Source organism: Mastomys coucha, unplaced genomic scaffold (assembly GCF_008632895.1).
Source record: "Mastomys coucha isolate ucsf_1 unplaced genomic scaffold, UCSF_Mcou_1 pScaffold11, whole genome shotgun sequence".
Classification (NCBI taxonomy): domain Eukaryota; kingdom Metazoa; phylum Chordata; class Mammalia; order Rodentia; family Muridae; genus Mastomys; species Mastomys coucha.
Window position 1 is genome coordinate 6,358,202 of NW_022196893.1, and position 21,828 is coordinate 6,380,029.

At 48.9% G+C, this 21,828-nt stretch overlaps 1 protein-coding gene across 2 annotated transcripts; it reads left to right on the forward strand.

Annotated features, from left to right (window-relative positions):
* Positions 1–402: 402 nt before the first annotated feature.
* On the forward strand, positions 403–3,289 carry Gpihbp1 (glycosylphosphatidylinositol anchored high density lipoprotein binding protein 1). Of its 2 annotated transcripts, none has more exons than XM_031357910.1 (4): positions 403–518; positions 826–948; positions 1,314–1,430; positions 1,950–3,289. In XM_031357910.1, exons 1-4 carry the CDS (start codon positions 467–469, stop codon positions 1,991–1,993), a joined length of 336 nt encoding a protein of 111 aa, XP_031213770.1. In that variant the 5' UTR covers positions 403–466; the 3' UTR covers positions 1,994–3,289. The 2 variants fall into 2 exon arrangements, with proteins under 2 accessions (XP_031213770.1, XP_031213769.1); XM_031357909.1 differs by having other exon boundaries at positions 1,533–2,016.
* The last annotated feature ends 18,539 nt before the right edge of the window (positions 3,290–21,828 follow it).

Sequence of the window (21,828 nt, forward strand, 5' to 3'; positions counted from 1 at the left end):
CTTGGATAGAAGGTGCCTGGCCTGTGGCCCTCAAATAGAGTCCTGAGCCCTTGTGGTTGTGAAGCCAGGGTCCCCAGAGGTTTGAGGTAGGTGCAGCCTAGAACCAGGCCCATATAAAGAGTGATAATGCTGAGGCATGGGGGGATAAAGCCAGGACAAGGCCAGGTGGCTCCTGAGGCTACCACTCACCTTTCCGAATCCCCACCAGCTTAGGAACAGCTCAGGTGAACAGGACACCCAAGGTTAATGTAATAGCTTCCCCTTCCTCTCTAGCCCCGGAGGTTCTGGAGGGAAGTGATGCTCCTGGCCTGGTGCCTGGAGCTGGAGACCAATGTGAGGCCCATTGTTTGAGATCATAGCTGGTGGGGGCCACAGGAAGCCCCCAGTAATGTCCTATGTCCCACTTACTGCAGACTCAGAACCCTGAGTGAGGACTGCACCAGTAGACAGAACAGCCTGAGCCAGAATGAAGGCTCTCAGGGCTGTCCTCCTGATCTTGCTACTAACTGGACAGCCAGGTGCGGGTCACCTCCAGAAGGGATGGCCCAGTTCTTACCCATGAGTACCTCCAGGAACCCCTTATCCTAGGGACAAGGAATAGGCCTGAGGAATGAGATGGAAGGCCTGAGGCTCTTCTCTTCTGCCAGCCGCAGGCTTGGCTGCTTCGGCACTGCAGGGGTGGGGCTGGGCGGAATTCTGTCTCCTTCTATAAAATGGAAAAGGTATGAGGAAGAGGGCATGTTAGGGTCAGTACTTAGGGCTCAACCCCGAGTGTGTCCTCTGCATCTAAGTGGCCAAGGCTTACTCATGTCCCTGCGCCACCAGGGAGTGGCTGGGCACAAGAAGATGGTGATGCGGACCCGGAGCCAGAGAGCTACAGCTACGATGATGACGATGATGAAGAGGAAGAGGAGGAGACCAACATGATCCCTGGAAGCAGGGATAGAGGTACCCCACCCCAGCTGAGGGCCCAGCTTCCTGCTCTACCCAAAGCATTCCTCCAGCACTTACTTCCCATCCCTGAGGGTGAAACAGAGCAAGCTGCTAGCATTCGAGCTGGGAGCCGAGCATGCCCACACCCTGGCTCTCCCCTCAGGCTGCAACCTTCTCCACCCTGAGTTGACACCCAGGTCTGCCCCTCTCAGTCCCATCCCAACCCCCATGTCCCTTAGCCCTGGGCCTCACCTTGCCTGAATCCCATGCTCTTGTCCTTCCTTTTAATAGCTCCAGGCACAGGCCCCTCTGGGAGGGCTACTGGGTAACTGGGGGTTGGGGGTGGGGCTGGGACTTAGGCATAGCCCTGCTACCCACAGTGCCTCTGCAGTGCTACTTCTGTCAAGTGCTTCACAGTGGGGAGAGCTGCAATCAGACACAGAGCTGCTCCGGCAGCAAGCCCTTCTGCATCACAGTCATCTCCCATAGCGAAGCTGGTAAGCATCTGGCGAGGCACTCTCAGGGCGGGGGGGACAGAGGAAGAGCCCACAACCGACACCCATGGTCTACCCTCACCACCTGTTTTCCACACCCCCTAGACAAAGGTTTCCTGACTACCTACTCCATGTGGTGTACGGATACCTGCCAGCCCATCATCAGGACAGTGGAACGAACCCAGATGACTCAAACCTGTTGCCAGTCCACACTGTGCAATATTCCACCCTGGCAGAGCCCCCAAGTCCAGAACCCTCTGGGTGGCCGAGCAGACAGCCCCCTGGAGGGTGGGACCAGACATCCCCAAGGTGACAGGTTTAACCACCCCCAGGTTATCAAGGTTGCTCATCCTCGGAGCGATGGGGCTAACTTGCCTAAGGGAGGCAGCGCTCATAACCCCCGGGGAAGTGGGGCAGGATGCCCTCTAGGCTGGAACAAATTTGGTAAAACGGTCCTCCTGCTCAGCTTCCTCACTAGTCTGTGGGCATCAGGGGCCTGAAGACCCATCCTCCTACAACCAGGACACCCTGGCCTCCCCTCCCTGACAATCAGCTTCAGAGAATAAACTTGAATGTTGTTTGCCGTCTAGCCCGTTGCCACTCCTTTGGCCATTCTCTGCTCTCAGTCTCACCCTCAGGCCGCCTGGCCTTCCTCTCTCCTCAGCCAGTGGGCAGCAGTGTGGGGAAACATGTCAGCCTCAGGTCCAGCTATCTATTGCCTGTGCTCTGGGGGATGTTCAACCTACAGGGGCCCCATCTGCTCAGCTTCGCAGAGAAAATAACAAACATGGGAGGCTCATTCTCGTCTTGAATTTGCCAGCATGAAATTCTTCCCCGGAGCTACCATCTAGAGAAAGTCAGTCGTTTCATACATGTGAGGTGCAGAGTGAGCCTCCAGAGACCTGGAGGGAGGAGTGTTGGAAGGAATCCAAGAATATTGCAGAGCTGAGGTACAATGACTGCCGCTAAGGCAGGGAGGGAGGCGGAAAGGGAAAGGAAGGCCTGGCTGCTTAGTAGAGGATTCTCCAGCTACAGCCTGACACAGAAATCCATCCTCTTCTGGATTCTAGAACCTCTCTTCTAGCTTAGGCCTCTGGGAGGATGCTGGGAGTCTGAGGACAGCAGGTCTGGGAAATGCCCAAAAGCCCCAAGGGCTCCTTAGGCAGAGAGATAGATGGCACACCCATCCCTGCCTGGGTGGGTGGGTATCTTCTCTAGTGAGGAGAGGCCCCTAGCAGGTGAGCATCTCCTTGAGTCGGCAGAGAACCTGGCTGCTTGACATGTGGGCCAATCCTTGATTGTGTATGGCTCCTATTGGCTGAGCTCCTGGCTTCTTTGACTGCACCAAGCTAGACCTCCACCAGCAGTTGGCGCCAGAGTAGATCTCTGGGATACAGAAAGAAGACCATGCCTGGGCCGCTGCTCCACTGCTGACTTGGATGGAACTCAGTTTCCCCACTGTGCAACAAGGAGCACTGCCTATGGGACTCCTGGGTCCCTAGTAGCTCAATGTTGCAACAACTAGAAGCCTAGAGTCCCTTCCTAAGAGCCAAGTTTGTTTGTTGGCATGCAATAAGAAACCCCTAGCATATCTTATCTCTCCTTTTCCTGTTAATAAACCATCAGTACTAAGTGAGGCAGAGCAAGGACAGAGTTCTTGGATGGAGGAGGCACCTCTTCCTCTGTCCCCTTTCTCCTTCCTGCTGACTGGAATTCAGCAGCCCTTTCTACCACAAGGAAGCACTGTGAGGATGGCAAGGGAACATGGGAGAAGGTTCTGGAACACGGATAAACAAAGCCATTGAACTGTGTGCCTCAGGATGCCCTTTCTCAGGAGAAGAAATAAACTCCCCTGTTGATGCTAACGGTCTTGATTCTCTGTTGCTCACATTTTCACATGTGTTTGCACACATGGGCTTATACACATGCTTCGTTACACACAGACACACAGCCTTGAATGAATAGTCACAGCTGAGAAATCAGATTGCCCAAGTTAAAATCTTCAATCCACCCTACCAACTCCATGACCTCTGGGACCCCCTTGCAGCTGATCGCCTCTGTGACAGGGGACTGCAGTGTGGACTCACTGAAGTGCCCTATGCCTGACTATTCATAAGACTCTTAGGACTCATGCTCCATCTGACCCACTGCCGTGTGTATGTGTGTGTGTGTGTGTTGCAAATGTCCCAACTGTGCTAGTTCCAGTCTCTCCAGATTAAAAGAACCCTCAGTAACCACCCCCCACTGCGAAACATAGAGACATCATTTCAGTCTGAAGTCACTGCTGTAGGGCCTCTCCTGCCTCACTATCCTCTTTGAGTCTCTGTGCTCACTTCTGGGGAAGCAGGAAACACAGCTGAGGTCAAGCTGAGGACTGTGCAGGTGGCACTGAGTTTATCCAGTGGCTTCAGTAAGGAGCAAGGAATAACTTGGGAACGGAGGTCATCTGCCAGCACCCATACCCACCACACTCAGCCCTCCTGCCCCCCCCACACACCTACACACCCACACACTGCACACACACAGTGCCACACACTCATGCTCAAACCTTCCAATATCAGGCTCCAGAGGACATTTAGTATCTAAGCCTTGGAGCTGGAGAGATGGCTCAGCGGGTAAGAGCACCAACTGCTCTTCCGAAGGTCCTGAGTTCAGATCTCAGCAACTACATGGTAGCTCACAACCACCTGTAATGAGATCTGATGCCCTCTTCTGATGTGTCTGAAGACAGCTACAGTGTACTTATTTATAGTAATAAATAAATCTTTGGGCTGGGGCAAGTAGGGACTGAGCGAGTGGGGGTCTACTGGAGCGAGCAGAGGTCCTAGAAAGTCAGTTTCCAACAACCAGGCTCACAACTATCTGAACAGCTACAGTGTGTACTCATATACATGAAATAAATAAATAAATCTTTAAAAAAAAATCTAAGCATCACTTTTGAGGCTAGCATGCAGGAACACTGCAGATTGAAGCTGGTCTGGGCCACACCTTCCTTCAGTTCTGCAGCATACACTTGGACTTAGGGGAAAGTTATGGGTCTGTGACCTACTGCAGCGCCCATGGGAAACTGACCCTGCAGTCCCTCCCCCTGCCTGGGTGGAGGATTGAGCACGGCCCCTCCCTCACATCCTGTTGTTCTTCCTTGGGATGACATCCTGCACTGTGCTCTGAAATAGAGTCTAGGATCTCTTGACTGTGACTGGCACCTCTGACCAGCTTAGGAACTATGGCTCCCCAGCCTGTAGAACAACAGCGTTAGTCTCTTGTTGACCTCACCTTATCCGACACTTGTGACATTCTTTAAATAGCAAATATCCAAGGGAATGAGTCTTGGTTCTGTAGCCACAATCATGTGACCTTCAACCAGATGCCCTGTCTGAGATCCCCGTATCCTTTGTCGGGGAGTCCTGACCACATCCATCTTTACCAGCTCACCCTGCTGCCTCAGAGTTCCATTGGCTCATGGCAATGCCTTGTGTGTGTGTGTGTGTGTGTGTCTGTGTGTGTGTGTGTCTGTGTGTCTGTGTGTGTGTGTGTCTCTGTGTCTGTGTGTGTATGTCTGTGTGTGTGTGTGTGTGTGTGTGTGTGTGCGCACATGCACATGCACCTGTCCTTCTTACTTACTTTTCAATAGCTGTGAGGAGATACCACGGTCAAAGCAAATTAAGCTCATTGGTGCTTAAGGTTCTAGAGGATGAGCCCATGGCAGGGAGCATGGCAACAGGCAGGGGAGCATGGCACTGGAGCAGTAGGCAGCTGAGTGCTTACATCTGCTCCCCAAGCATGACGCAGCAGTGCCTATGATACTGGGAATGCCCTGGGCTTTTGAAACCTCAAAGCCAGCTCCTAGAGACACACCTCCTTCAGCAAGGCCACACCTCCTAAGCCTTCCCAAACAGTTCCACCAACCAGGGACCAAGTGTTCAATTATATGAGCCTATTGGGCTATTCTGCTTTTTAACACTCTTCCACTGCAGCTGCCTGGCCCATCAGCCATGGTACACACACACACACACACACACACACACACACACACACACTCACCAACAATAAGCAGAACTCAGCCCACTACCCACTTAGAGATGTCTCCTCCCAACTAGGGATAGCTCCATATCCAAACTCTGAGGGGTGGGGCCAAGGTTGCCCTGGGAAACAAACAAGCATCCATCCAGGAGTAAACAGGTTTCTTCCTCAGTGTGCCCTCCACTCTTTTGAGAAAGATTCTCTCTGCATAGCTCTGGCTGCCCTAAAAAAATCTCACTAAGTAGACCACGCTGGCCTTAAACTCTCAGAGATCAGTCTGTCTCTGCCTCCTGAGTGCTGGGATTAAACTAAAGGCCCATGCCCTGCTGTGCCTTCTCCTCTTAATTCTGTGCGAAGTGTAAAGAAAGTATACCATCTTTCCCATCAAAGGGTTAAATAAAACAAAGCTCCATTTTTTTTTTTTTTAATTATAAAGAAGCCACTCACTTGACAGAAATTCAAATTCCCCTAGGGCATCACTTCTTGAATCAGATATGTGCTCAGGATTGTGTCCTCTTTTTTAAAAATTCCCCTTTGCTTATCAGCTGCCTTGTTCTAAGTCAGCCAACAGTATAAGAGTGTGAGAATGATCTCTTCTGACCACTCAGAGTGAAGCCTGGGACCATTTTGCATTAGGAAAGAATCCCAGAGGTATCTCTGTTGGATGTGCTTGCTTGCCTGCTTGGTTTGACATAGTTACACATCCTTTGCAGAACTAAAACATTTTGATGTTGTTATTATTATACGTGTATGGGAGTCTTGCCCACATATACATCTATGCATCATGTGAGTGCCGGTGTCCTAAGAGGCCAGAAATTATATGCCTGGAATTACAGGAGGTTAGGAGGCAGTGTCTGATGCTAGGAGTCAAACCTAGGTCCTCTGAAAGAGTGCTTTTCATGGCTGAACCATCTTTCCAGGCCTCAGAAATGAAACTTCTTGCCTTGCCAACAACATGCTTGAGATCGTGTGGTCATTTTCTTGGGACCCCAGACACATTTCTAGCAAGTTTCAGATTCTCCAGTGATGGATATATTTGCCTGTGTGAGCAAATTAGCAGGCCAACATCAATTTGTCAAACTGCCTTTTTTTTTTTTTTAAGATTTATTTATGTGTTTAACATATGTGAGTATACTGTTGTCCTCTTCAAACACACCAGAAGAGGGCATCAGATCCCATTGCAGATGGCTGTGAGCCATCATGTGGTTGCTGGGAATTGGACTCAGGACTGCTGATCCATCTCTCCAGCCCTTGTCAAACTATCTTAGCCTCTGTTCCTGGGCCCTGACCCCCACCTTGTCAAACTATCTTAGCCTCTGCTCCTGTAGCCCCACCCCCACCCCATCAAATAGCCTCTGCTCCTATAGACCACTGAACCCGGAAGGATGGGGTTCAGATGCACCTCCAGAGAACCCTGAAATGAGCCAGACAGCTCTCTCAGCTCTCTGAGCCTGAATCCTCACTCACTCAGAGCAACATCCCCTGGCCTCAGCCCTTGAGGCACCATGCTCAGCTCTTTGTAGCACCAAGCCAGAAGCCCCTTCAGTGAAGGGCTCTCCTGCAACCTTCCCGCGGGGCTCTCTTCTCTCCCAGCTTCTAAATTTCCCCGCCTGGCTGACAGCCATAGCTTTAGGGCGATGCGAACTCTACCCCAGGTAGAGGAAGATGGTGACAGCTGCCTCCTGATCTGCCTGAAAAGCAGACCATCTGCCAGACCCCATCATATTCTGAGTCCACTGTGGGTCCTCTGGGTGATGTGCTCCTGGAAAGACTTGGAGCACTCAGCAAAGGGGCTCTGCTCTACTGAGCTGAGGGCTGGGCTCACTTAGCTTGAGCCCAGAACATCAATTTGCTTTCAGATGCCAGGAACGGAAAATGTAACCAGCTGCAGGTTTTTGGGTTTTTGTTGTTGTTGTTGTTGTTGTTGTTTTTAATTGATGCTTTTGCAGTTGGTTGCGTGGGTTTTCTCTCTACCGCTAACTTGGGAGGATGAGATAGGCAGCAGGGTGAGACTCTATCTCAAACACACAATAAAGCAAAATGGAAGCTTTGTCATACTTCCAAAACAAGCATTCTGAGTGTCTGATAGCTGACACTGGTGTAACAACCCCAGAGTTGGGTTATCACCCTGGCTATGCCCTGTGTCCTAATATCTTCTCATTCAGTTGTATTGGGTCAGAGCCAACTGTAAATGACCAGGTCTTATCTGCCTCAGTAAATACCCTTTCCCCAAACACAGCCACAGGATGGGATGGGGACCGGTAGGAATTAAGTGTGGCTTTCTAGGCTGCCGTTCAGAACATGACAGAACTCCTGATCTGTCAGCAACAGGCAGACCAGGGAGACAAAAGGATTGTCAGGTAGAGGATCAGGGAGGGAATCTAGCACCTCAGTGAGCTGGTCCGGAAGCGCAAGTCCAGCCTGGAAAAGGTACACCGTTGGCCTAAGGGGCTAGGTGGGGCTGTTGTGAGCTATCTTGCTCTGGCTCCATTCTCACACAACACTTGAAATCTCATCCCGGGGTACCTAGGCTGAGAGATGTACATGGCTTGACTCTGGCAGAACTCAGTCTGCTGGAGATGCTGTATAACAAAGAGGATATTAGTTCCCTGGCCAGTGGTACCCAGGTGAAGCAAGCCCAAGGCAGCAGAATAGCCTCTGGGTGGTCCTGAGAATGCACTAGAGCCCAGGACCCTTAGTTTTCTTTACTTGTGTGGACCCATGGTGACCTGCCAACTGGAGCAAGATAGAGGATATCCTTGGCCTAGATCCAGGTCTTGATCTGCCCAGAATTACAGAACCTTTTGAGGGTCCACTGACAGATTCAGAGGGTCTCCCCTCCATATAGAGCCCGTGGGTGTCCCCCTAGATTGTATTCTGTTTATGCCCTGTCTTGTGACTCTCTACATTAAAAAAAAAATGTTCCTAATAGGGAGGGAGCCAATGGACTAAAGTAAGATCCCACCAAGTTTAGCTTGGAAAAATTTATAAATGAGTCTGCTGGGGTTACATATAGGGTGATTCACAGGCAGCTGCACTAAAAAGTCCCAACCCCTAATTTTTTTAACCCCTTACATACTTTTGCATTTCTAAGTGGACATGCAGCTTGGGCAGGAGGGATGGCAGTTGGGCTCTCTGGATAGGTACCTTGGGACCTTCTGAATAGCCCAGTGTTGTAGACCTAGCTGCCTCCGTACAGTTCAACTTACTTTGTTGTCCTAGGTTGCTTTCTGTTGTTATGATAAAACACCACAGCCAAGACCAGCCTGGTGTGGAAAGGGTTTATTTGGCTTGCATGACCCCATCACAGTCCATCATGAAGGGAATTCATGGCCTGAGCTCAAGACAGGAACCAGGAGCCAGGAACTGAGGATGTGAGGAATGCTTGCTCACCGTAGCTTTCTCAGCCTGCTTTCTTATACAGTTCAGGACCATCTGCGCAAGGGTGGGTTCTACCACATCAATCGTTAATCACGGGGGAAGAAAAACCCAGAGACTCCCCTACAGGCCAACCCGATGGAGGCATCTTCTCAATCAAGCTTCTCTCTTGTTGAAAGACTCTGGTTTGTGTGAAGTTGGCAAGAACTAACAAGCCTATAAGACTTTGGCCCAAGATCCCCTGAAGGGTACCATAGCTATTCAACTTTAGTGATGGTAAAGGTCATAGAGAGCTCAAAAGAAGTAGCTATGCTCTGTCCTTCCTCTGACTCTTACAATGCTTCTCTGTCCCCCTGCACCATGCTCTCTGAACCCTAGGAGAGGCATTGTGTGTTCTCATCTACTCAGGGATGCCATTGTCTGCCACAGCACTACTGTAGATCACCACAACCAACCCTCCTTAGAGTGAGGGAGTATTCCAAGCCAGTGAGCAAAGTCTCACAGACAAGCTAGGCATAGGGATGTCTTAGTTTTGTTTCCTGTCACTGTGACAAAAGCATACATAAGGGAGAAAGAGTTTGCATTGGCTCAAAGTCCAAGGTTCAAACCATCGTGGCAGGTAATTCAAGGCAGGAGGAGCTTGAAGCATCCGGTCACAATAATGTCCACAATTAATGGCAGAGAGCACTCAATGAAGGATTGCTTGTGCTCAGCTCACAGTCTCGACTCTATACAGTTCAGGAAGCCCTGCTGGGGGAACAGCGCCACCCACAGGAAACATGTAACCTATCAATACAATCAAAGGAAGCTCTCCATGCACGTGGCCAGAGGATGGCCACCCAGGTCATTCTAGCGTCTTTTAAGTTGACAATGGACACTACTGTCACAGCGGCATAGATCTATAATCCCAACTAAGTGTGAAGGTTGAAGCAGGAACATAAATTCAAGGCCAGCCTTGAACTAAAGAGACCCTGTCTCAAAATTAAAAATCAAAAAGAGGACTGAGGAGATGATTCAACAGATAAAGTGCTCTCGTGTATTCATAAAGCCAAATTCCAATTCAAGCGCCACACAAAAGCTGGACGTAGCAGCATGCCTAGGACCCAGCACTGGGGAAGCCGATGCAGGAGACCCTCTCAGGCTTATTGGGCAACTAGTCATTCTCAATTGACAAGGTCCGTGTTCAATAAGAGACCATACCTCAAGAAATAAGATGGAGCTGGGCACAGTAGCACACAACTTTATCCCTGCACACAACTTTATCCCTGACACTCAGAAGGCAGAGGTGGAGGTGGAGGCAGAGGCAGTGGCGAGGCAGAAGCAGAGGCAGGCAGATCTCTGAGTTCCAGGCCAGCCCAGAGCTACACAGAGAAAGCTTATCTCAAATAAAATAAAATAAAATAAAATAAAATAAAATAAAATAAAATAAAATAAAGTGTAAGGTGGGTGGGGCTTATGAAATAACTCAACAGTTAAGAGCATTTGCTACTCTTGCAGAAGAGTCATGTTTGGTTCCCAAGACCCAGGTTGTAAGGAGCTCACAACCCTTTGTAGCTTCAGGTCCAGGGGATCCAACCTTCTCTTCTTACTGCTGAGGGCATCGTATGTGCATGTGGTACACAGATATATGTGCAGGAAAAAAAAACCACCCAAACACAAAAATAAGAATAAATAAACCTTTCTAAAATTAAACAAGGTTAACCTACATTATTAACCTCTGGACTTCACAATCATGAACACACACACTAAAGCTGGGGATACAGCTCCATAGCAGAGCAGTTACCTAGCATGTATAAGGTCCTAGATTTAATCCCCGGTTGTTGTTTTTTAAGTCATGGACATCCAAATGGCCTTTTATATTGTTTCAGTGGACAATAGCCAGAGGCTCCTCTGACCTGAGCCCACTAGTGAATACTTGTTTCAGTGCCCATGTTACTTACTGGAAGAAACCACTGCTTTTCAAGGGGTTCTAAGAAGTCAGTCCCATTCATGAGGACAGAGGAAATGCCATCTGTCAGTCCAGGGTATAATGCTTAACTAGAGGGGATGAGTTGTCCACAAATCCAGCAGTGTGATCACTTAGAAATCTCTGCAGTAACTTCCATAACCATAAAAAGAATTTCTACTGGACAGTTTGATCGTTACAGTAGTCTATGAGGATTAACACAAATGTTTAGAAGGTAATCTGACAGGTATGTCACATTTTCTAACCAACAATAGCAGGATGTTGGGGCCTCCAGTTTCTGTAGCCACAGGTTTTGTCTTGGCTCACAGCATCAAACATACTGTGGAGTGGGCCTTAAATTCAATCTGAAATCAGTTGTTTGCTCATTTAACAGTCCTGCCACTTCATACCAGTGAGCACATTTTCCTGGAATGCCACTATTGTAAGCAGGTTGGGTTTACAATCATGCTGGGCTGTTGGGGACATTTCTCCTAGCAGCCTGCACAGCACTTTCTGACGCTAGGAGAGCAAGCCAGCAGGGAGGAAGCTTCCAGCTTGATCACAGGTTAACTTCCCTAGCTCCTGCAACCAGAGCATGTGGTATCTCCAGCAGTAACTTACCATCTAGTTCTAGTATATAGAACAGACATAGAAGCAATGCCTCATATGGTATGACAGACCCCAAGAGCCTTGTGATGGTTTCTGTATGCTTGGCCCACGAAGTGACATTATTAGGAGGTGTGGCCTTGTTGAAGTAGGTGTGTCACTGTGGCTGTGGGCTTTAAGACCCTCATCCTAGCTTCCTGGAAGCCAGTATTCTGCTAGCAGCCTTCAGATGAAGATGTAGAACTCTCAGCTCCTGCTGTACCATGTCAGTCTGGATGCTGCCATGTTCCTGCCTTGATACTGGACTGAACCTCTGAACCTGTAAGCCAGTACCAATTAAATGTTGTCATTATAAGACTTGCCTTAGTCATGGTGTCTGCTCACAGCAGTAAAACCCTAACTAAGCCAAGCCTCCCAGGCCAATAACTCACAGTGAGGTAATCAGCCCTTCCACTGGGATCTGTATTCAATAACTTTCTTGATTATGGGGATACTTCTCCCCAGACCTCGAGGGTACACTCTACATTTAAGTCTTTAACTACAGTTATAGCAATCTGTGATTTCAAACACCCAGCCCCTCCAGCATTATAGAGAAGGTATATGTCAGCCTAGTTATGCATATTAGCATTGGTGACTGCTGGTTTTCCCGAGTGCTCATATGTAAGATGTTTATGGCAGTATGCAGATGACAGGATATTTGCTTGCCCCATCTACAGGCATAAACCCTGTGATGTCTACTTGCCAGTCCCTGAGCGGACAGGTAGACTATGTACTTGTCTCATCAAAGCATATATTTGCCAGGGCCCTAATTGGAAGCAGACCCCAGGTGTCAAGGCAGCAGGCAGAATATACAAGTGTTTCTTGGAGACCTTGGATCTTCTCCAGCCTATGTTGGCTCTCTGGTGATCAGACTTTGTATGAACCCAGCAGATAGCTTCTTGTGGCCCTCGAAGCAGATGGCCTGCATTTTGTATTTTGGTAAAGATATCTGATCCCTAGTTTCCAGGAAGGTTCTCAGGCTGTGTGCTGCCCTGTGAGGAACCACTAGGGACTCTGGTTTCTGCTGAGCTCTGTTATACATCCCTTACAAGCCTGTTGTCCTCACTGTGGCCAATCCAGAGCACACCAGTTCTCTCTTCCCCACTGACCATCCAATACAGCCAGCTGTCATCAGATGATGCCACGGGTCAAGCCTCAGAGCTGGCACCATTCCCATTACTCTTAAGTCAGTTGTGGGTCACCCCTTCCCTCTCTTCTCTCCAGCCACATGGTGAAAGCATTTATTCAAACGGCTGCAAACATCTACTCCTATCTGGTGACCTTGTCTCTACTATTGGTGTGACAATCATCTATAGGAATGAGAACTGTTGTCAGCACCTTGCCTAGTGGTTCAAATACTGGGTAGGACTTGGAAGCTTGGAAAGACACTGAACCCAGTGCAACCTGGAGGGCATCAGTGAAAGCGCTTGCAAGCACCATGCCATATTACTGTAAATGTGTGCCACCTTTGCAGAATTACATTCTATGCCACCCCAGAAGAAGGTTTGACCCTTCGGAAGGCATCTTTCATCCCGGCCTATTATCAGATAAGCTGCTTTCACTGTCACTGAGATAGAACCAGCGATGGAGTCCATCTGTCACAATACTTTATATGCCACTAGCAAATCACTGTGCTAGCACTGTATACCAAGCTCTTTTCTTTTCCATGACTGAGACCAACACCCCATTAGGACTATATTGCTCAAGCCATTTCTTGTGTAGCCCCTGGTTGTAGCCTTCTGAGCTTCTGGTGACCTCTAACATGAAGGAACACTGGAGGATGGAAGCATAAAACTGTTTAGTTTGCCCTACAAAAAAAAATCTTCAAGCCTTACAGAGCCTTTCTGTCCCAATCCCACATGGCACCCTTCTGTCAAGTTAGACAAAGTATAAGCAATTCAGGCAAGGTGGAGCGTGAAAGTGGCCCAGTGTTCCAGAAGCCCCAGGAACACCTGCAGCTGGTTTATACCTGCAAATACAGGCTGTTCTAGGATGTTCTGAATAACTATGTCAAGTATCATCCATATCTTATTCTACCATAAGACATCCCCAAATCTCACAGCTGTGACTGGTCCCTGCACCTGGAGTGGATTGGTTTCCCATCCTTGGTCCTAAATTTGAATGTACTTCCAACTTCCAGGTGCTTTTCTAAATCTAGAAGACATTCTGATCTGCATCCTATCATCTGTGTAGTGAAATCTTTTAAAGACTTTAAAAATATCTATTTTGGGGCTGGAGAGATGGCTCAGCAGTTAAGAGCACTGGCTACTCTTCCAGAGGTCTTGAGTCCAATTCCCAACAACCACATGGTGGCTCACAACTGTCTATAGTGGGATCAAATTCCCTCTTCTGGTGTGTCTGAAGACAGTGACAGTGTACTCATATACATAAAATAAAAAAATAATTCTTTTTTTAAAATGTCTATTCTTAATTTTGTATGCATGGATGTTTTGTCTGTATGTATGTCTGTGCACCACTTACATAATTCATGCCCACAGATGGCAGAAGAGGGTGTCAGATCCCCTGGAGCTGGAGTCACAGGAAGTTGTGAGCCACCCAACATGGGTGCTAGGAACCAAACTGAGGTCCTCTACAAGGGCACTACCCCCCTTTTGGGTCCATCTCTACACCCTATAAGGGTACTTTAAAAAGTGTTAGCAAGGTCCTATAGAATAAAGATCTCATCATTTGTACCAGCTATTCTGCCAAAGAGCAATGCCGTGTACAGTAGTATGGGTGTGGGGGTCTATGTACAGTAATATGGGTGTGGGGGTCCCTGTCTTATCTGGATCACCATCACCACAGTCTTCTCCATCAACTCCCTGGCTTCTTTTAACATGTTTACTTAGTTTTATTTCACGTGTATGAATTATTCGCCTGTATGTGTACCATACATATGCTTGCTACCTGTAGAGGCCAGAAGAGGATGTCCGAGCCCCTGAAGCTGGAGTTAATTGTGTTAAAGCCAATTGTGAGCTGCTAGGTGGGTGCTGAAAATTGAACACACGTCCTCTGAGAGAGCAGCCGAGGTTCTTAACCACTAAGTGATCTCTATGAGGCCCTGTCTGACTTTGTCACTGTTGAAAGGACTTTGGACTAAGCAAATAGTCACCTTTTCTAATTCCTCAATGGCAGCTGGGATTCAGGCTTCTCTCATCCCCTCTGCCTTTACAGTTCAACTCTCAGGAGAAACTCTCCCATGGTGTTGTGTGACTCTCCCTGGGAAAGTGTGAATGCACATCTATTCGCTCCAGACTGGGCATGAGTGACAAACCAAAGACAGAAGCCCTCCACATCTAATTTAGGGAACTAGGAGTCGTTTGGGGTTACCTATAGAAGCATGCTAACTCAAAGGTAAAATTCCCATCTCCAGGCTGGAGAGATGGCTCAGTGGTTAAGAGCACTGACTGCTCTTCCCAAGGTCCTGAGTTCAAATTCCAGCAACCACATGGTGGCTCACAACCATCTGTAATGGGATCTGATGCCCTCTTCTGGTGTATCTGAAGACAGCTACAGTGTACTTATATATAATAAATAAATAAATCTTAAAAAAACAAAAAACAGTAAAAAAAAAAAAAAATCCCACCTCTGACACAGGAGACAACTCACAAATACATCCTTAGAGCTCTTTGCATAACTTGCTTGGCCTTGTGGAAAGTCTCCTTGCAAAGGCAATTATCTCCTGCTTTTTGTAACCTTGAGCAGGAGCCTTGTAAATCTTGCACATTTTGCTTACTATGTGAGTTGTAAGAGCCTTCCTTTTTGAGGTGGGGGTCGGGGGGATGTTCCAGATCAGACGAAGTAGCTACACGCAGCAAATGGGGGTATGGAGGGCATACCCCAGCAACATGTTAACTCCCAGTATATTTTCTTGCTAAGGAGAAATCTAAAAGTATACTTGGAGGGTTAATGGCCTAACCTAGGGGCAAGCTTAGTGTTTTTCACATGCACTGTCCTTCCTCCACATCTAGCCACTGCTGTCATTGCCTCTTAATGTTTGGAGAGGTCCCCATGAATGAGAGCACACTCAGGCCAAGCACCCACCAAAGCTCAAATGTTTTACATATTAGGGGACCAATAACCCACGATTCAGCATGGAGCCTCCAGTCACCCTGAATTGTAGGAACTCTTAGTCATCCCCTCAGAGCCCTAGGGTGGCTCCCAACCCAGAGATCTCTTTCCACAGCAGAGAGTCTGGTGGGACCTGTCAGCCATGACCACATCACTTTGTAAAGCTCCTTCATTTTGCTTAAACAACGACAATTCCTGAAACATAAAGGTTTTGGTTCCCAGTGACTTGTTTTCTTGATTCTTGGCACTCCCCCGCCTATCCATCCAAGGTAACAGGCCTGAGAGATGCATATTAGCCACCTGATGTTCTTTTACCCACCATGTACCTATTTCCTTCGTTACCCCTAGCAACAAGCAAGAGTGGGCCTAAAAGGAACATTTGCACTTCTCTCTGCCCTTTTCTGCCCTGTAGTTATCCCAGCCTGGAAGCAAATTCAGCTTTCTGGAATTAGAGATTTGACCTCCACAGGCCTGTTTCCAACAAAGCCGGTGCTATTTTGTAGAATCAGTCATCACCATGTGATCACCAACCAGCCTTTGTGGCAAGCATCTTTACTTGCTGAGCCATCAACCTGGGCATAGATGATTTTCTCAATGTTTCTGGAATAGTTGGCTTTCATGCCCAGGTGAGTGACAGAGCCATTTGGATTAACTCGGGAGAGAAGTGACAATGGCTTTTTACAACAAGGCTCCTGCTAGATAGTAATGTTATGCTCTTTGGAGCAGTGCAGAATGTCGCATCTCCACCCAAGGCAGAAGAAATGATCCTCCATTCTTTTGACCAAAATAACACAGGTAAGGTATAAAAGAATCAAATAAAAATAAGTAAATAATTCTATAAATACAGCCACTCTTGGGACTGGAGAGATAGACTAAGGGTTAAAATTCTTGCTATGCAAACATGAGGTTCTGAGCTCAAATTCCCAGAACACAAGTAAAAAGCTGAGCATGGCTGCACATAAACCCAGAGCTGGGGTGGCAGAAGGAGAAGGGATGAGGACAGGAGGATCATTGGGGCTTCCTGCCACCCTAGCTCCAGGTTCAGTGAGAGATGTCTCAAGGAATAAGGTAGAACATGACAGAACAGGATGCCTGATATTGTCTTCCTCTGGCCTGTACACGTGCACAGGGCACACACTCCTGCACACAAACATGCTTATATAACACACACACTCACACACACACACACACATAGCTTTTTTTAATTTTAATTATTTATTTTATGTATATGAGAATACTGTCACTGTCTTCAGACACACCAGAAGAGGGCATTGGATCCCATTACAGATGGTTGTGAGCCACCGTGCGCATGTTGGGAATTGAACTTAGAACCTATGGAAAAGCAATCTGTGTTCTTAACTCCTGACTCATCTCTCCAGCCTCCCCCCTCCCCAACACACACACACACACACACACACACATACACAACTTTTTTTTAAAAAAAGATTTATTTATTATTATGAATAAGTACACTGTAGCTGTCTTCAGACGCACCAGAAGAGGTCATTGGATCCCATTACAGATGGTTGTGAGCCACCATGTGGTTGCTGGGATTTGAACTCATGACCTTTGGCAGAGCAGTCAGTGGTCTTACCCACTGAGCCATCTCACCAGCCCCCCCACCATACACAACTTTTTTAAGTTAAAAAATAAAAATAGGGCTTGGAAGATAGTTTAGTGGGTAAAGCTTTTATCCCAGGCATGAGGACCTGAGCTGTGACCCTCAATACATGGAAGAGCCCAATGTAAGTAGCCCATGTCTATAATCCCAGTATTCTTCCTATGGAAAGATGGGAGGAGGAGACTGGAGAATCCCCAAAAGCTCATGGGTCAGGTAGCCTCACGTATGTAACAACAAACAGCAAAGAAAGCCTGTCTCAAACAAGCCCAACAAAGTGGTCCTCGGCCCTCCACATGTATGCCACGGTACAAGAATGCATGTATTCATACAAACACAAAGATAAGGGGGAAAAAAAGATTTTGAGAACATCCCAACAGGATAATGGGAACAGCTCCTGCAAACCTGTCCTGTGATCACCCTGTATATACACTCAAGTTGAGGAACAAGCAAGCCAAGAACCTCCAGCTGCCATGGGGGCTTCAGCTTAGCTTGGTCTTCACCGCTAAGTTAGTCAACTGCATCCATCTCTTTATTTGCCCATCTGGACACAGGTCTGCCCATTCCCTCTGGTGCCACGACAGTTATGGGTCTCACCTCACTTTCTTAGCCCCATGACACACTGCAGCTCAGCTGAACTCTAACTGCAGAACCTGGCTCTCTCTGCCAGTGGCCCTAGCAGCAACTCCCCCACAGGACTTGTTAGCTCACCCCACCAGGGACTTTGACTCTCTATCAGCTTCCTGCCTCTATCTCCACTATGGCCTTCCTGAATCCTACAGCAACCTTCTTAGCCCTGGGGCAGCCATTCTGTAACCTACCTATGACTAGACAAGAGACTGAGAGATGATAGATGACAGAGAGATGGCCACTGTTGCAGATGTACCTATTGTGTGCCATTTGAGGTATAATCAGAGCATTAACATTAGTAGTCACAATAGGAATAAAAGAAGCTGTGCTTGCCTGAGTCACTAGCAGAGCCAATCAGGACCACTTAACAAATACCAGTCAAAGAAGCCAATGTAGCGTGTGACTTTGTTATTCAATAAATTCTGATATTGTAAAAAGACACGAATGTGTTTATCTGTTTCTGACATTGTGTATTCACAACAAATACCCACTTGTAGGTAGGGTCACTTGCTCCTGTTCTAGGCTGGCGCTGGACAAGAGTTCCAGTTTCACTGACAAAGACAGAGTCCAGGGACTTAATTCCTCTGGGCTCTCTGGAGCCTTCCTGCCTCCCAGGACAGAAAGCGACCATTTATAGTGATCTTACTGTTGCTTACTGGGTTGTAAAACCCTGGTGGTGGTGGTGGCTGGGGTGGAGTAGGGAATGGGGAGCAGGTGCTATCCCCAAGGCAGGAAATCCTGAGGAAGGAGACGCATTACCACTGCCCTTCCAAGGACCTTGTGGTTTGTAGAAGCCAGTGACGCAGGAACAAGCCAGTAACACTAACACAAAGACAATCTATTGCAACTGGGGAGGTCCAGTTCTCTTGTATCCAGGATCCCATGTGAACAGCCACTGTCAGGAATTCTCTTGAACACACTGAAGACAGCACCTCCTCAGGCTGACCCTAGGCTGTGCACAGCAAATACTCCTGCCTGCCAGACAAAGGGGGCATCTGTCCAGATGGCTCAGAGCCTGTGTCCAGACCCTGGAACTTCTTATCAGAAGACACTTCATTGTCTTCTTAGAGAAAAACTTGGACCACGTGAGCAAGCCCAAGCCGTGGTCTTAGCAATTGAGTTCCACTGACAAGAGTATAATTCTCCAGAGGGGAGCCACTCCAAAACAGAATCTCTTCCACAAATGAAGGGAGATGGAGGAGGGTAGGGACAAGCCGGAGCATGCCTGAGATCCAAAAGAACAAGAATTGTTCTACCCACATCCAGCTCAACCCACCTCATTAGAAGATAGGTAAGTGACTAGTCACTGGGGACTATATGAAAGATGGCAGGAAGCACACAAACCACTAGCCTTCTGGGAAAAGCAAGCAAGGATATGCCTACCTCCCTATACCAAATGCTGGTAAGGCAGAAAGCCCCATGCCGCTGATAAGAAAGAATGAGAAATGGCACAGGCTCTCTGGAAAGCAGCTTGTCCGATTCTTGCAAAAGGCAACGTGCGGTTTGGGACCTAGCAACTGCATTCCTGGGCATGGTCCCAGCACGGGAGAGGGCGGGGAGGGTGCTTCACAACAACCTTGTAAACACGTCCTTCAGTGGACAAAGGATCCCAAAACTGTGGTGCACATAGCGCGGAGGCAGCTGTTCAGGAGGCTGAATGAACCACCATACAATACACAACCACTCTTGTGAATCTAGACAGCGACGCCCGAATGATAATCGGCAAGCTCTGCCAAGTCGCACACTGGACAATTGCATATATCTAGCATGTTGGCACTGAATCTAAAAGGATGAGGTGGAGACGACAGCTCAGTGATTTGCTGGAGGTTTGATACCGGCTTCTGCAGCACAGGAGGCACTAACGTGTAACTAGTCATGCAAAATGGCGCCCCCAGGGAGACTTAACCAAGCACACCACAGCTCTCCATCAGTTTCTCCTAACTGCATTCTCCAAGCGCCGTGTGCCACACCTATAATCCCACGACTCGACTGAGGCGGGAGATTGCTAGTTCTAAGCCAGCCTGACAAAATATAATAGTGGAGAATATACCCAGAAAATCGAAACAGCACAAGAAGTGACTAGATTTAAATATCTGTAAAGGCCCGTGTCAGGGGACAGAGCAGAGGAGGTCTGCGCCTGGCTTTGCCGGGGAAGGGAGGCGGGGTCGGATAATTCCAGGGGACCACAGGCTGTGCACTACTGGGTCCGCCATCCCGGCGCACCACCGGTGACAAGCCCGACGACTAAGAAATGACACGAAGCCAGCTGAAGGCTTGGAGTCCTGGGAAGAAGAGGCGCACGCCGGGAGGAAGGCGCCGCCCGCTGCCCAGAAGCTTGCATAGGCACGGACGCCTCCTTAGCATCCTCGCAAGCGAAGCTCGAGGCCGCAGCCGCAGTGTCTCGGAGAGCTAGGGCAGAGTCTCCCAGAGCCAACTCGAGGGGGCGGGGAGAGGAAGGCGGGCCCACGGCCGCAGGACAAGATCACAGAGAGGCCTGGCGACAGCTCCTAGAGCGGCGCCAGAAGGGCGAGAACGAGCGGGCGGGGCTACGGAGCATGCGGTGGTACCACCGAGAGCCCGGCGAGGGTCCTAGAGCGGCCCCGGAGCCGGCTTCGAGTGGTGGGCGGGGCCTGGAGCGCGCGGCAGCACCACCGAGAGGCTGGGAAAGGTAGAGCGGCAGCAGAGGGGCGGGCGCCTTTAGGCGCGGGAGCGGCGGGCTCAAGTGGGCATTGTTAACGGTCGCCCGCCCGCCGGTCAGCCTGCGTACGGCCACGTTCTGCCGGCGGCTATGCTCGCCACCCATCGGGTGCTTTCTCCGTGTGTGCTCGGTATCCCCGACCGGGCGAAGGCCGGCTTCTGAGTCGTTTCTCAGTGGACTACCTCGGCGGTGTTGCGGAGGTCCTGGAGGCGGGGAAGGTGGGCCGGGCTACCTAGCGAAGCCCCTTGTTGCTGGATGCATTGAGCTCCTTGTCCTGCCGGGTCCAGCAGCTCCGTTGATGGACCTGAGTCCTTAGGTCAGCTGAATTCAACTAAGTTGCCTGCATCACTCGCACCTACTCCTGTGCACAGGCCTGTGAAGGGAGGGAGCAGTAAGATAGTCGCTGTGGTCTTCTCCGGTTTTATTGACTATTTCAGTTTTCAATGAGGATGATCCTTGGTGAGCAAGCACAGACACCTGGGTCCCGCTTGTCATTCCGTTCACCAGAGTGATGGTGTTTGAATTGGTACTGAGTGATGCTGTAGACAGGAACTCCTAAGCTGTCCCACAATCGACAGACACTTGCAGATGCTGACATGGTGCAGATGCCTAGCTGATAGTTGCCTGGATCTTGGACTCTGAATCCAGCTAAGAATTGTATCTGCTGGGTTAGATATGTGGGTATTTGTCTAATGCTTAGAACAAAATACAGTGTGTTCCCAAAGTGACAGTTTTGGTTTTTGGAAAAGTGTGGGAGCTCTAGAAGGAACTGCCAGCAGAGCCCACCCCTTTGGGACTCCAGGGATAAAGGGGATGGTGCAGGTTTAGAGATAAAGAGGGGTCACATAGAGAGAGGCTCCTCAGTACAAGGGGGCAGCCTCTGGAGGTGTGATAGGGTTTGCTGTGGATTATGAAGACAGTCCTGAGTTTTCCAGGCTCAGGACCAGACTGTGTATGATAGAGTTACTTCCTGCTCCAGGGTGTTTGCACAGTGCCATTGTGGGCAGGTAGAGAGGATAAGGAAGGACAGGGAAGGTTTAGGGAGGTGGAAAATGGCCATTGGTCCATGATAGATATGGCTTTCACTGGGATGAGTGAAAATCTTGTCTTCAAGCTAAGGAGTGTCAGTGGCGGAGTGAGAGAGTCACTCAAAGAGATGAGCATGCTGTGGACACAACAGTCTCTGAGCTCAGCTTCTAGGCCTGGGGCTAGAGCTCTGGGGAGTCCCCTTTAGTCTGAGAAGCTCATCCTGTGAGCAGCTGGGAAGACAATGGAGCTGCAGAGCTAAGAGCTGCCTCTGACCTGTTGTTCATGCTTTTGCCTCCAGAAGCAAGAAGACCATGGTTCTGTCTGCTTGATGCAGCTTCCTAAGCAGGATGTGGTGAGCTGTCCC